The 13,521-nt window shown below is 45.2% G+C and overlaps 1 protein-coding gene across 1 annotated transcript in view; it reads right to left on the bottom strand.

The window, feature by feature from the left end:
* POLK (DNA polymerase kappa) overlaps positions 1–13,521 on the bottom strand; it is a 505,299-nt gene that overhangs the window by 84,706 nt on the left and 407,072 nt on the right. The window contains exons 9-11 of the mRNA XM_069223734.1: positions 12,639–12,805; positions 10,767–10,799; positions 9,336–9,432 (exon numbers count right to left, since the gene is read on the bottom strand). Coding sequence (XP_069079835.1) covers positions 9,336–9,432; positions 10,767–10,799; positions 12,639–12,805 — 297 coding nt within the window. The remainder of the gene's footprint in view (positions 1–9,335; positions 9,433–10,766; positions 10,800–12,638; positions 12,806–13,521) is intronic.

Consider the following 13,521-nt stretch of genomic DNA (forward strand, 5'->3'; position numbering starts at 1 on the left):
AACTGCCCCAAATAGCCAAAAAAAGGCCAGGCAGCGAAGGGGTTAAAATTTTTTATTTGTTATTCAAGTTCCCACACTACACTTTCACAAACCTAGCAGCACACACTTAAAATATAACTAAAATTAAGAAGTAAAACATAATTAACATACTTAATAATCAATTAAATAAATGAACAAGTTGCTTACCTGCAGTAAGGATTTATCTTGAAGAGACATATTCTAGTTGCAGATTCCTTACCTTAGAATTTCCCCCTGTCAGTCCGGATCCAGAGATTTTTCCTCAAGCAGTACCCATGCAAGACATCGCGGGTCATATATAGCAGCCACCCCGGCGCACTGATGTCAGTTTCTTTTCTCGACTTTCCACGCCAGAAGCGCTGAGCCATGAAGAACACAGACACAGGTGCATCAGAACTAGGGCCCTGAAAGGGTAGTCCCTGTCCCTAGGAATTAATTTTCAGAACAAGGAAGAGGATAGGTGGATCGGTAAGGAATCTGCAACTAGAATATGTCTGTACTAGATAAATCGTTAATCAATTCAAAAATGTATTACGCGCACTACTCACCCGATAGGGTCTCAAGGCGCTGTGTGTGTGTGTGGGGGGGGGGGGGGGGAGAGGGGGGGAGGTAGGTGGGCTGCCGTATTACTGCTCAAAAAGCCATGTCTTTAGGTGCTTTCTGAAAGTCAGGAGGTCCTGGGTCTTGCGTACGTTGGTGGGGAGGGAGTTCCAGGTCTTGGAGGTGAGGCAGGAGAAGGATCTGCCTCCGGAGGTGGTGCGTTGGATGCGAGGGACTGTAGCGCGGTCAGCAGAGCAAAGGAGTCAAGTGGGTGCGTGGAAGTTCACTCGTTCGTTGAGGTAGGGTGGTCCAGTGTTGTGGAGGGATTTGTGAGCGTTGATGAGGACTTTAAAGACGATCCTCTTGCTGATGGGCAGCCAGTGAAGTGATCTGAGGTGAGCGGAGATGTGTTTGTGGCGTGGGAGATTGAGGATGAGACGTGCGGCTGCGTTCTGGATATGCTGGAGCTTCTGCTGAAACTTGGCTGTGGTACCAACATAGAGGGCGTTTCCATAGTCTAATCTGCTGCTGATGAGTGCAGGGGTGACGGTTTTTCTGGTTTCTATGGGAATCCATTTGAAGGTCTTCCATAGCATGCAAAGGGTGTTGAAACAGGAGGATGATATGGTGTTGATGTGCTGGGCCATGGAGAAAGATGAGTCTAGGATGATGCTGAGGTTGCGTGCATGGGTGGAGGGTGTTGGGGGTGGTCCGAGGGCAGTGGGCCACCATGACTCATCCAATACTGTCTTGTTGGGGCCGAAGATGATGATTTCTGTTTTGTTGGAGTTGAGTTTGAGGTGGCTTGCTGTCATCCATTTGGCGGTGTCGAGGAGTCCGGGGTGGAGGTTTGTCTTGGCGGTAGAGGGGTGCCGGGTGAGAGAGATGATAAGCTGGGTGTTGTCTGCGTATGAGATGATGGTGATTCCGTGGGGGCGGAGGATGTTGGCGAGCGGGGCCAGGTAAATGTTGAAGAGGGTAGGGCTCAGGGAGGACCCTTGGGGGACCCCGCAGATCATCTTGGCTGCTGGGGACTGGAAGGGCGGGAGGCGGACTTTATGGGTTCTTTCGGCGAGGAAGCAGGTGAGCCAGTCTAGGGCCTTGCGCCAGATTCCTGTGTCAAAAAGGCATGTGCGGAGGATTTGGTGGCAAACAGTGTTGAAGGCTGTGGAGAGGTCCAGGAGGATGAGTGCGACGGTCTTTCCCTTATCGACTCTGGTTCTGATGTCGTCAGTGCAGGCGATGAGGGCGGTCTCAGTGCTGTGGTTCTTGCGAAATCCACACTGGGAGGCGTTGAGTGCGTTGTTTTCCTCTAGGAAGTGAGACAGTTGGGCGTTCACTATCTTCTCAGCGACCTTGGGGGGGGTGGGGAGAAGAGACCCCAACACCAACCTGTCTATGAGAACAAAAGAGCAGCCCCTCTCATGTGTGTCCACCATTTGCCCTTCGAAGGTGGCCTTTGAGCCAGCGAGAGGTAACACCTCTTCCAACACCAGCCCCTTTGTGTTCGTTCCTGAGAGTCATTCACACCTCCCCTCAGGAGGGTAGAAGACTGTCTTGTGGTCAGCAGCAGTAAACGATCACTAAAAAACGTTGGGCAACAGAGTGGCAACTTTTAAAAGTTATATTCAACTTGAGCATAAAACCGGGTTTAATGCAATGATTTTTTTGATACCTTGAAGTGCCAACCTTAGTAGTCTCACTGAGACTGAGCCAATGGGGCTACTAGCCTCTTTATAGTAAAAACAACAATTTGGGTTTTTTATTGTTAGAACATGTAAAAACATGATTTACTTTTAATGTAGAGTAGCTTGCCTTAGGCCTCAATAGGCCTGCCCTAATGGTGACTTAGATATATTAAAAAGGAAGGTCTGGACTTTGTCATTATTCGGAGAGACTGCCCTGATGTGCCCACAGGGACTACAGTGCCCACTGCAAACCCTGCATATGTGATTGAGCGATCTGCAGCAGCAGGATGCAGGAGGCTATAGGCTCTAGAGCCTGTCTCACCAAAATCCAGAACTGAGGTTGAAACATCAGGATTACAGTTTGAATGAATGTCCTGGCCTCTCCACTCGAGTGGGTAGGCACGGAACTGTATCATGTTCAGAAGGGCTCCAATGAAAGGGAGCGCCTGAGAGGGGGTTAGGTGTGACTTTGGGATGTTGATAGTAACCCTCAGTGAGTGCAGAAGGTGTGCCGTGGTCTGGAGGTGGGTGAAGACTGCTTGGGGCGAGCTCACTTTCACCAGCCAGATGTTGAGGGAGGGAAAGACTGGGAACCCTCACCTCCACAGATGTGCTACGACTACCACCATCACTTCTGTGAACACCTGAGGGGCACTAGTGAGGCCAAAGGGGAGCACAGCAAATGTAAAGGCTTCTTGGGCCTACCGTGAACTGTAGGTAAGGCCTGTGGGCCTGCAGGACAGGAAAGCGGAAATATGCGTCCTAGAAGTCCAGCGCTACATCAACATCTTGAACTTCTCTTTCAGTAGAAAAGGTGTGAGAGGGTGAAGATCTAGTATAGGACGAAGCCGTCTGTCCTATTTCCTACTTCTGATGCAGGCACCCTTTTGATGACTCCAACCAACAGAGCCCATGCTTCTTGATGGAGCAAAAGAGGTGGTCCTCCGTCAGCCATTCTGAGGATGGTAACAAGGGTGGCGAATTATCCAGGAAAGATAGGACATAACCATTCTGAACAATCTGTAGCACCCACTTGTCAGAAGTTTTTGCTTGCCATTGGCACAGGTGGTACCTGATCCTGCCACCAATGGGATGGTTGTGCTGCATGGAGGACCCACTAAATAGGATTTGGGGCTGTGGCAGCCGGATGGGCAGGAGACTGCGCAGTATGCTAGGTGTGGGTCCCACATCCTCTATGGGATCTGAGTTTCCGCCCACATAATGACTGGGAGTTTGTTGGCGCAGGGGACGAGATGGGTATTGCGGATGCCCATGGAACCCTTTACCGTGGCCATGTAAGGGGCGAAAGGACTGCTGCTGTCAGTGGGAGCCCTGGGAGAGACACAGGGATCTGGCAGTGACTCAGCTACCCTTGAAGCTCTCAAGCACTGTCAGCCTTGTCGCCGAAGAGACGGGAGCTGTCAAAAGGCATGACAATCAAAGATGATTGTACATTCCCTGAAAACACAGTGAACCACAACCAGACATGGCAGCGGAGTGATATAGGAGAGGCAGTGGTTTTCAGTTCACACTGAATGTTGAACTTTGCAACGTCCCTTACATTAACAAATGTCTGGTTCGGGATAGCCCGGCCCTCCTCTGGAATCATGGGTAGCAAGACCCAACAAGGCATGGGAGTATCAGCCCACCGACTGCAATGCCAAACTGGTGGAAGAGAAGATCCCCTTCCCAAAAATATCCAGCCTCTTGGATTCCCTATCTGGTGTGTATCAGTTGGGATCCAGGGAAAGATCCAGAGGGGCCGGCTGGCATCAAGGGCGAACATGTTAGTAGTAACCCAGCTGGGACACTCTCCAGTATGTGAGGACAATAGGCGGGCTAAATGAAACCATAGGTCCAAACATGGAGTGCAGGGCACCGTAAAACTCCTAGAGTTGGGTTGTTCCAGCTCTAGGGACACTTGGGGAATTGTGGAGCGGAAACAGCTGCTGGCTCCATGGGTGGAGTGCAGTAGTGGGGCTTGGAGGCACAGCGCTTACTATGAGAGGCTGAAGAACGCTTCCATTCTCTGTGACATTCCTCACATGCCTTGAACCATGTGGCTTTGTTGGGAGACAGCACCTAGCACACTGGGAGCAAAGCTAAAAAAAATTAAAAAAAAATTGGTAAAAGTATAAAAGAGTGACCGAAGTAGCTCTCCAGATCCGCGCTGTAGGCAAAGAAAGAAGAACACTGATATAAGAGAGCTGATGTGGCAACTATATAGGGAATGCACACATCACTGCAGACGTGGAACCGATTGATACCGCCTACTGACACACAGAGGTACAGCTCATGATTTTACAAATCCAGTCTGAAGCCTAGGTAATATTCTAAGGAGAGGAATCTGTGGTTATAGGTCTCTATCAGAAACCAGCAGCATTAGTCCAAAACTATGGGGGTGATCATGCAAAAAAAGGCATTTCCTTACATAAAGATTTAAACTTCATGGCTGAGCATACACACTGGCTAACTTTCAAACGTGCCCCGATTTGTCTAGTCACATCCTTCTATCATATATGGTAACTGTGTTGCCACTGGTGGTATAATTCCTAACACTCTTAGATATTTGAGTCAGTTAAGTTTTCTAAATATGGATAACAGGTCGACATTTTTTTTAATACAAAGTATGTCCAACACGATAACTGACAATAAATGGAATAAAGAAAAATAATCACAGAAATTCTCCAAGTGCTTGTCCATAAAATGTTTTAACTTGTGACAACTTGCCCTCTCTGATGCAGCCTCGTGACACAAAGTGCAGTCCAGTGCAAAAGGCCGGTAAGCAGGGAGCTGAAGTTTTCTAATGATTTCTTGCACTGAATTTGGAACTCTGGTACCCACCGACTTTCTGAAAGGTATACTGAGTTTCTTATGCACTGAGGCCAAACCCAGAGGTGTCAGCGAAGTTGCCATGAGCCAGCACTCAGGTGCAAAGGGTGGAATATTGTTGTTTGAACATTGTATTTTACAACAGAAGCCGGTAAAGCAGACGGGTGCAAGTGTACCTCCTCATCGTGATCTTAGTGACTAGGTCCCATTATGCTTGGAAGCAAAAGGACTATCGTGGTAAAAAAAAAAACAGGAGCTTATCCACATAAAGCCCTCAGTGAGGGGAAGAGACTGGTTTTGTCTGACGTACATGTGTATTTGAGAGTCATAACATATCACTTCTCGAACACGCATGTGCATTTGAGAACTTACCACCACTTATCCCGAAAGTTACATGTATGCTCTCAAATTTCTCCTCTAAAAAGCATTCGCAGCTGCAATGCTTTGTTTCTAGACTGAACATGTATGCTTGAGATACCCCAGGACTGTATATCTGCAGAAGACATACATGGGTGATAGGGTGACCACCCGTCCGTAAATTTCACGGACTGTCCGTAATTTCGCCCTGCTGTCCGTTGTCCGTGATGAAAGCCTTCACGGACAGCATTTGTCCGTAATTTTAGCCTTTCACCTAAAGGGCAACGGAGGCAGGGAGGCAGGGTGAAATTAGGGCAGATCAGCCTCCCCAGCTGGGCTGGAAAGCAGGGGGTCTCCTGTGCTCTGAGGGAGGGGCAGATAGATAAGAATCAGACCTTCTTGCAGGGGGTCTCCTTCCCTAAAGACATGCAAATGTGCCCAACTGGTAAATCTGCAAATACAAAGGGGCTTGAAAACCTGCACTGACTTTACTAAAAGAAGTCACTTGAAGTTTTCTGGTGGCAAAGAAATTTCTTTTAGAGAGGTATTGCAATGGTGTTCCCAGGTGAGCTGTGGGGTGTGTGGTTTTAATGGAGTGTTATAACATTTTTTAGTACTAGGTATAAACTGTATATTATTCGAATCTGTATTTGAGAAGCACTTTTTATTTATTTAACCAAAATGTATTTGTGCATTTTGTAGCAGCATTTATTATGATGTAATTGTATTTTTCACAGTTCTTTCAGGTACCTCTGTACCTCATAGTACTAACAAACATTGACAAAGCCAATAGGTCTCATCTACGAAAGAGTTATTGGCTTTGCTAATGTGTTTTAGCCATTAGCAATGTTGTACATCAGAGTAGCTGCTGTTCAGCATGGCTTAAAGTTAGTGGCATAGTTGTGTGGAGTGGAGTAGAGTGGCATAGGAACAGTGGTGTAGAGCCCAGTGGTGGAAAGTACAGTGCAGTTGTTTAGAGTGCGTTAGCATAGAGTGCAGTGGTTTAGAGTGCAGTGGTTTAGAGTGCAGTGGTTTAGAGTGGCGTGGGACAGAGTAGAGTAGCATAGAGCTTAGAGTGCAGTGGAGAAGAGTGGCATACAATGGAGTAGCAGAGAGAGCAGTAGTGTAGAGTGGTGCAGTGGCATAGATTGCAGAGTAGACTGACGTTGCAGGGAGTGCAGTGGCGTAGTGTAGAGTGGTGCAGAATAGAGCAAAGTGCTGTGGAGTGATGCAGAGTAGAGTGGCATAGAGTGCAGTGGCATAGAATGCAGTAGTACATAGTACATTGGTGTATAGTACAGTGGTGGAGAGTGGAACGCTTCAGAGTAGAGTGTCAGTGCAGTGATGTAGAGTGTAGTAGAGTGGCACAGAGAGCAGTGGCGTAGAGTACAGTGGTACAGAGTAGAGGGCAGTGGCGTACAGTGCAGCTGTTTAGAGTGCATTGGCGCAGAGTGCAGTGGCATAGAGTGGCATGGGGTAGAGTTACATAGAGTGCAGTGGAGTAGTGTGGCATACAATAGAGTAGCAGAGAGTGCAGTAATGCAGAGTGGTGCAGTGTCAGAGTGCAGAGTAGACTCATGTGGCATAGAGTGCAGTGGTGTAGAGTGGTGCAGAGTGGAGTATTGTAGAGTGGAGTAGAGTAGAGTATAGTGCCTAGAGTGCAGTGGCATAGAGTAGAGTGGTGTAGAGTGCAGAGTAGAGTGTCAGTGCAGTGGTGTACAGGTTCTGACAAGGCAAGAGAAAGCTGTGCATGATAACCCCGGATGGTGATCCGTAGAATGGTCAGTAGGAAACAATGAGCAGTGCATTAAGCCTTTCTTAAAAGTCTTTACTGGTAAACCCCATCTCATGCAGGGAGGTGGGCAGAAAGCCAGTGAGCCACCCATTGGACATCTGCAGCTGAATAATAGCATTCTAAGACCAGAAGATCTAATCCACGCGTAGTCACAGTTAGCTTTAGAGTGGAAAGAGCTCCTGATGGCGCCGCAGCGACCAAATCAGATGTGTGACATCTCTGAAGAAGGAATGAAGGATGAGCAGGAGAAGGTTTGCAAAATATTATTATCATTGGGGTAGCACACCATCTTCACTAGTGCCACGTGGTCCACTACAGAAAGCAGAAGAGAAGACCAAAAAGCAAACTGGGGTTGGAGGGACAGTTCGCTCTGCCGAGATTTTCTTCCTGGAAATCAGTGTAAGAATGGTAGATATTAATCATTAGGTATCAAAAGGTAACTGGTTCCCAGTTCAATCTGAGATCTAAATGTATATAAAGGCAAAAATAGTGCCATATGTCAAAGAAACACTAATTACATTTTAAAATTTGTAAATTGTGTTTGCGCAATTTACATCCCAAATATTTTGAAGACTCTACGTGTACTTGACACTTAGGGATAACCCAGATCTCTAGTTTGGCTTTTGCTCAATTTCAAAACCATATAAAGACATGGACAAAGCAGGCAATTGCCTTGCACAACCTTGCAAGGGGTGTGGCCCCTGCTCACCCTTTAAAAGCACTAACAGCGGACCACTGCACCAGAAGAGTTTGCCAAGGTGGATGGGTGTTGCTTGTTCAACCACTTGACAGTGCCCCTTCTGTTTCGCTCCTGTGTGCAGAGACAACTCCCCAGGTACCCAATACCTTCAAATAGTCTTGGTGGACCCATCTTGTCTGATTTTAGGAATTGTCCCACCTTGTACTTCTCTTCCTTATTTACCCAGTTCTTGGCAACAACCCTTTGAATTACTTGCCGTGGATCTCCCATTTGCTCTTGATTTCATCCTCCTCTTTTATTATCTTTGATTGGTAGTCCGGGCTCCCATTTCTGAGATAAATGTAGAGTCCCGGACTTACACTCTAGTGCTGTGAGACCACAGACAAGTTATGGGTACATCACATCCTGACATTAGGTGTGAGACTGTCGCCCACACCATCTGCCCTGCCTCGTTAAGTTGAAAGTCCATGGGCGGTTGGGGTAAGCCAGATGTTTTTGTTCAATTTGTTTAAACTAGCATAAGGTTAATTACCTTAATGTTTCCCAAACTGTTTGCCAGCGGTTTTAAAATGTTCAGAAACATAATCAAAATGTTGCTGTTACTTTCTCTTCAGGAAAGATCGGGTAGATTTGGGTAGGGGTGATGGCCTTGCCGCAGTACTGAAGGGCATTAATTTACTACTGAACAAGAACGTAATGTGACACCTGAATGTAGCATACCAGGAGGCAATCACAAAAAGACCACAGTGAATAAATAGTGCTATGTTAAAAAAAGAGTAAATAAATGCACTGACAACATAGTGAGGCATGGCCTCTCTTGCGTGTGTCTGTAAAACTGACGTTTGTTCTTTAATTTTTGTTCTGAATTTTGACCCTTTGTCCTGAATTTTTGTCCTGAATTTTGACCCTTTGTCCTGAATTTTTTACAGTCCTGTCCAGAATTTGCCTCAATGCCAGGTGGTCACCCTAATGGGTGACCGACTTATCATTAACACGTATGTTCTCCAAATAAATAACAGTTTACCTCAATACACCCCCAATGCAACTAAAACACGAAAACATAGTGGTGGAGTGTAACCAGATAATTAGTTAATACGCACACAATTCCTCCTGTTTTCCAGGATCTCAAATTTTTAAGATGTCTGATAGACAATGTGTATGGGTCTTGTAAGCAGAAGGCAGAAAATAAGATACTTAAAAACAAGGCTGATGGATGGTAATAAACTGAAGAGTGAGGTGCGGAGAGAACGGGGAGATACAGTGCTGTACAAGAATTCTATAACAGAGAAAAACATCTTAACATGTTTCTACCTACCAGGATTTGGGTGGCCTTTCACGCAAATATATTTTAAAACGGCATACCAACAAAAGATGTGAAGCAACAGCAAAGAGGAGACATAATTACCTTAAGCCCTTCTTTTAACAAATCCTCAGCAAGGTCACTGCAAAGCTCCTGGCACAAGCTATACTGTTCGTCGGCTTTCCACATCTCGGTGAACGTCCTAGCAATGCAGAACAAATGTACTTGAATTGTAAACGTAGACTGTCTGTTAAGTGAATATGACACGTGTAACATCTGAGATGCTGACAGGCATCTCCTTACTTGTTCCTGTTTGTGAATGAGACCCCTAAAAGCGGATTCGATGTAGCAGTAAAGAATAAACACATCCGCAACAATGAAAGCAACGATTTAGCTTTGTTTATGCTTTACTTTATAATCTCCTGAGTACATACATTAAGTGGCCATTTTTCTGGCTGTGTGTAATAAAGATGACTTTTAAAATGTCGACTACACTAAGGTCAAGTTGAAATTATCAGGATCATAATGTCGTGCCCTTCATTATTGCCTATGACAACTTCAAGAATGTCGAATTTTACGTTATTTTACCATATGCATTCTTTAATTGGTCTAGCTGCGACCTAATAACCCTTTAGTATCCCTAAACGTGTTCCGTGCCTAATCCTTTAAAACCCCAACCTACCCCGTAAAGCTGCCCTCACCTGCAGCCTAGAACCCCCTTCCTACAGCTTAACGCTACTGTTCCCTAAACGCCCCTTCCTCTCCCTTACCGCTCCACTTCCACGAACCCTAAAAACCCATACTACTATTTTATGCTACTCAGTTCTGAGTTCGAAAAACTCCAGACCACCCGTAAAGGTACCCTTCCGTGAATCCTAAAAACACTTACTACCCCTTAACGCTAAGGTTTCGTGAACCCTTATAGCACCTAACTACCCCTTGAAAGTACCAACCCGTGAACTCTACCAATCCCTCATAAACCGCTAACGCTGACCTTCCCCGGACTTTAAAAACCTTAACTAGTCCCGGTCCAGCTCACTGTAAACGCTCCTCTTAACTTGAGTAAGATGACACCCTCTTGACTCTGATTGGAGCACACTTACCTTTGTTCTATAAGGCATGACATTTTTCATTTTTCTTTTTTTTGTAGAAACAATGTTTTTTATTCTATTTTTCTGTAGATGAGGTTTATTGACAACTTTTTTTCAGTCTGCTTTTCCCCACCATATTTTTATTGCAAACCATTTGTATTCTAATGTTATTAATTCAAACGGAGGACGAGTGCTGGAGTCACTATTTCCCAACAGGTAAGGTTTAGAAAGCAGACAAACAGGGCCGATATTGTGCCAATCACTAGCTTTAATGCTTGGGGAACATGATTCTATGTCAAGAGTTAGCTAGATATCCCCTAATCTTAGTCAATCGAACAATATCAATCAAATATTAAGCAGGGTCTAAATACCAGGGTTTCTACCATCACATGCATAGTTTAACTTAACTCATACACAATTGTATAGCTTAAAAAAATGAACATACCTTTCCGTACTCATGCTTTTCCTTTCTCCATCCCTCGAAAAAAAGAAACAAACATTCTCAGTCACGTCATTTGTTATCACAAACAAACGTGGAATACTTCTGCAGGATTCAAATGTATTGACCATTGTCATTAGTGACGAACAGTCTGTAAATCACAGGCGTTGGGGTAGGCTTGGGCCAGGCTTATGAAACACACTCAATACAGTTCAAACCCGAAGGCTGCATTGTACTTGTAAAGCGGCACACGCTGTTGGTGTCAATAATAACCAGGAAATAGACTTGCTTTGCCTAACCACTGCCAGGCACACCTAGAGTGAACCTAGCATGTGATGTGCTCTTGCTATATCCATAATAAATGCCCCAGGATAGGGAGGGTGTTACTAACGAGTGTCAACAGGTGAACCCCGTTAATGACACCTACAGCACCCTGTAAGGATATGTCCAGATATGAGAGAAGCGGAAGGTTGCAAGCCAGATGGACCTAGTGAAATAAGGACCTGTTGCAACCCACTCTGTGACACAAAAGTGATACCTTTTTCGACACCATGCAATAATTTCATACCACTGACACAAGTACAGCTGTCCCCAAGAGTACTGCGCTGTTACCCCCTCAGCTGCGCATGTTGACCAATTCTCAATATCCACTTTTGATGTGGGTAGGAGGCCAGCAAACTGCTTTTTTGGCCCCTGAAATATACCTAAACTCATCATGTAACACTACCATTTCCCAGAGGGATTTTAAGTCTTTCAACTACAGAGCTAACCATGGGAAAAGCAAAAGAAAAAAGACAAATGCAAGATTTACAATAAGGTTGTGACAACGAGATGAACCACCAGCAATCCTCAATCTCTGCCAAGAATCAGCAGACTGTTCCTGGGTCCCTGTCAAATCTCAGAATACAGGTGCAAGGATGCCTTGAATGCTAAAAAAGCAGGAATCAAACCATTACAAAACATTCTATGATACAGTTCTGAAACTGATGAGCCCGAGGCAAATAGAAATGATGAACCAAGGGGGTCATGTGAGTGGAGAAAGAAATCATAGACATGGATAAAGCACCACTGGCAGCTCATCTACAAGCTCAACAAACAATAATGAAGGTACACAAGACCCCAACACAAATGCTCGAGGACACCGAAAACAAATGTGTTCAAATGATGTACCCATTACTGTGGTACAAGAGAAGATAGACGGCCTGATTTAGAGTTCGGTGGAGGGAGTGTTACAAGCTCTGTAGGCTATAACGGAATTGTAATACAGTGGATGAGATATCCGGAGTAAAACCCTCCGATAAACTCTAAATCAGGCCCTAGACAAAGTCTGGTGACCCCACTGTGAACCTTCTGAAAGATGTATTTGATGAGCAGCGGAATCTCTCCAGTCATGATCCAGTGCACAAAGACTGCCCAACTCAGGGATTCAAACCTGAAGCCGGCGCAGCGTGTAAATCCAAAGATTACTGTTCACAGAATAGAGTGGTGGCCAGCAGCGTAACAAAGGCTCTCGCTGCCACCACTTTGGGGGCGGGGGCGTGAACCCCAGGAGGGCCCCTAATTCGGGGGATGCTCCATGTTCTTTGCGGGGGGAGGGGGAGTTTCGTTGCGCCACTGATTGTGGTTGCTAATGTCACGATTTCCCCCGCTTCCACAGGTAAACTACAAAAATATCCTCTGAGATAAGTAGTTATAGAGTCGTACATGTTAGTTTTCAAGTCCCCGTGGCGCCAGGCTGGAGGACAACAATGAACCAATCCGCTGGCTTTCGCAGGCATTCCTCGCCATCCCGCCTTCCTCCTGAGTTGCATAGATGACACGCGGTGTTCTATAAGACACAACACATACAAAAAGGAAATTAAGTAAAAAGAAACATACCTTTCTAAATGCGTGGAGCCCAAACCCATTGAAATATGCAGGAAGTTATGCCACGAAGTTTCAGAAAATAGAAGCGCAAGCAGTGCCCTCTGCTGGTAAAGATCTGTGCAAGTTGTAATTCCAAGAGCCTTTAACATTTTCTCTGTTACTTTTCCTATGCCAGGCACCTGTAACAGAATTAAGACAAATCACATATAAAGCACCAAAGTGCATTGGATTCTGATTTACATTACTCTGCCTAAGAGTATGAAGTTGGCAAGAAATTCCTAACTGCTTATTGATGCGTTTTTTTTCGCAGTAGAGATTTCACAAGTTGATGCATAATCTACAACAATAATAACTCTGATTGGTAGTAGTACGCTGTCTGAAAGCCCTGCATGTATGTATATTTTGAATTTTATAGTGATTGTTTGAAAAACAAGGCTGGCTGTACATCTAAAGCTAGTTCTAGGTATAGAAGTATAGAAAACATTATCATGAAAGGCAGTGAATAGGAACATGGCAATACTCAGGACTTTCGAAGACATGAAAAAATGGAAATCTGAACATTACACAGGATTATCTAATTATGTGGTTGGTAAATCAGAAATGAACTACGCTAATGTGGATATGTTTAATAGTAGAATGTTGCTGAGCATAAGAAGAAGTTTTGTTGTACGAACTATGATTCAAGTAAATATCAATATGTAAGGCATTCATGTACCGCGTGAAGAAACCAAAGGACATATTAAATGAATTGGGAAGTTGTTAACCTGGTATTAGAATTCAGAACATGCAACTTTCCGGGGGACAGAGAAACTCCATGACTCCAGGGCCCAGACATAAGCAAACTCAGAGCAGGGACAGAGGGTGAGAAAAACAACAAGCGGGGGATGAGGTGTCA

Source organism: Pleurodeles waltl, chromosome 1_1 (genome assembly GCF_031143425.1).
Source record: "Pleurodeles waltl isolate 20211129_DDA chromosome 1_1, aPleWal1.hap1.20221129, whole genome shotgun sequence".
NCBI lineage: Eukaryota > Metazoa > Chordata > Amphibia > Caudata > Salamandridae > Pleurodeles > Pleurodeles waltl.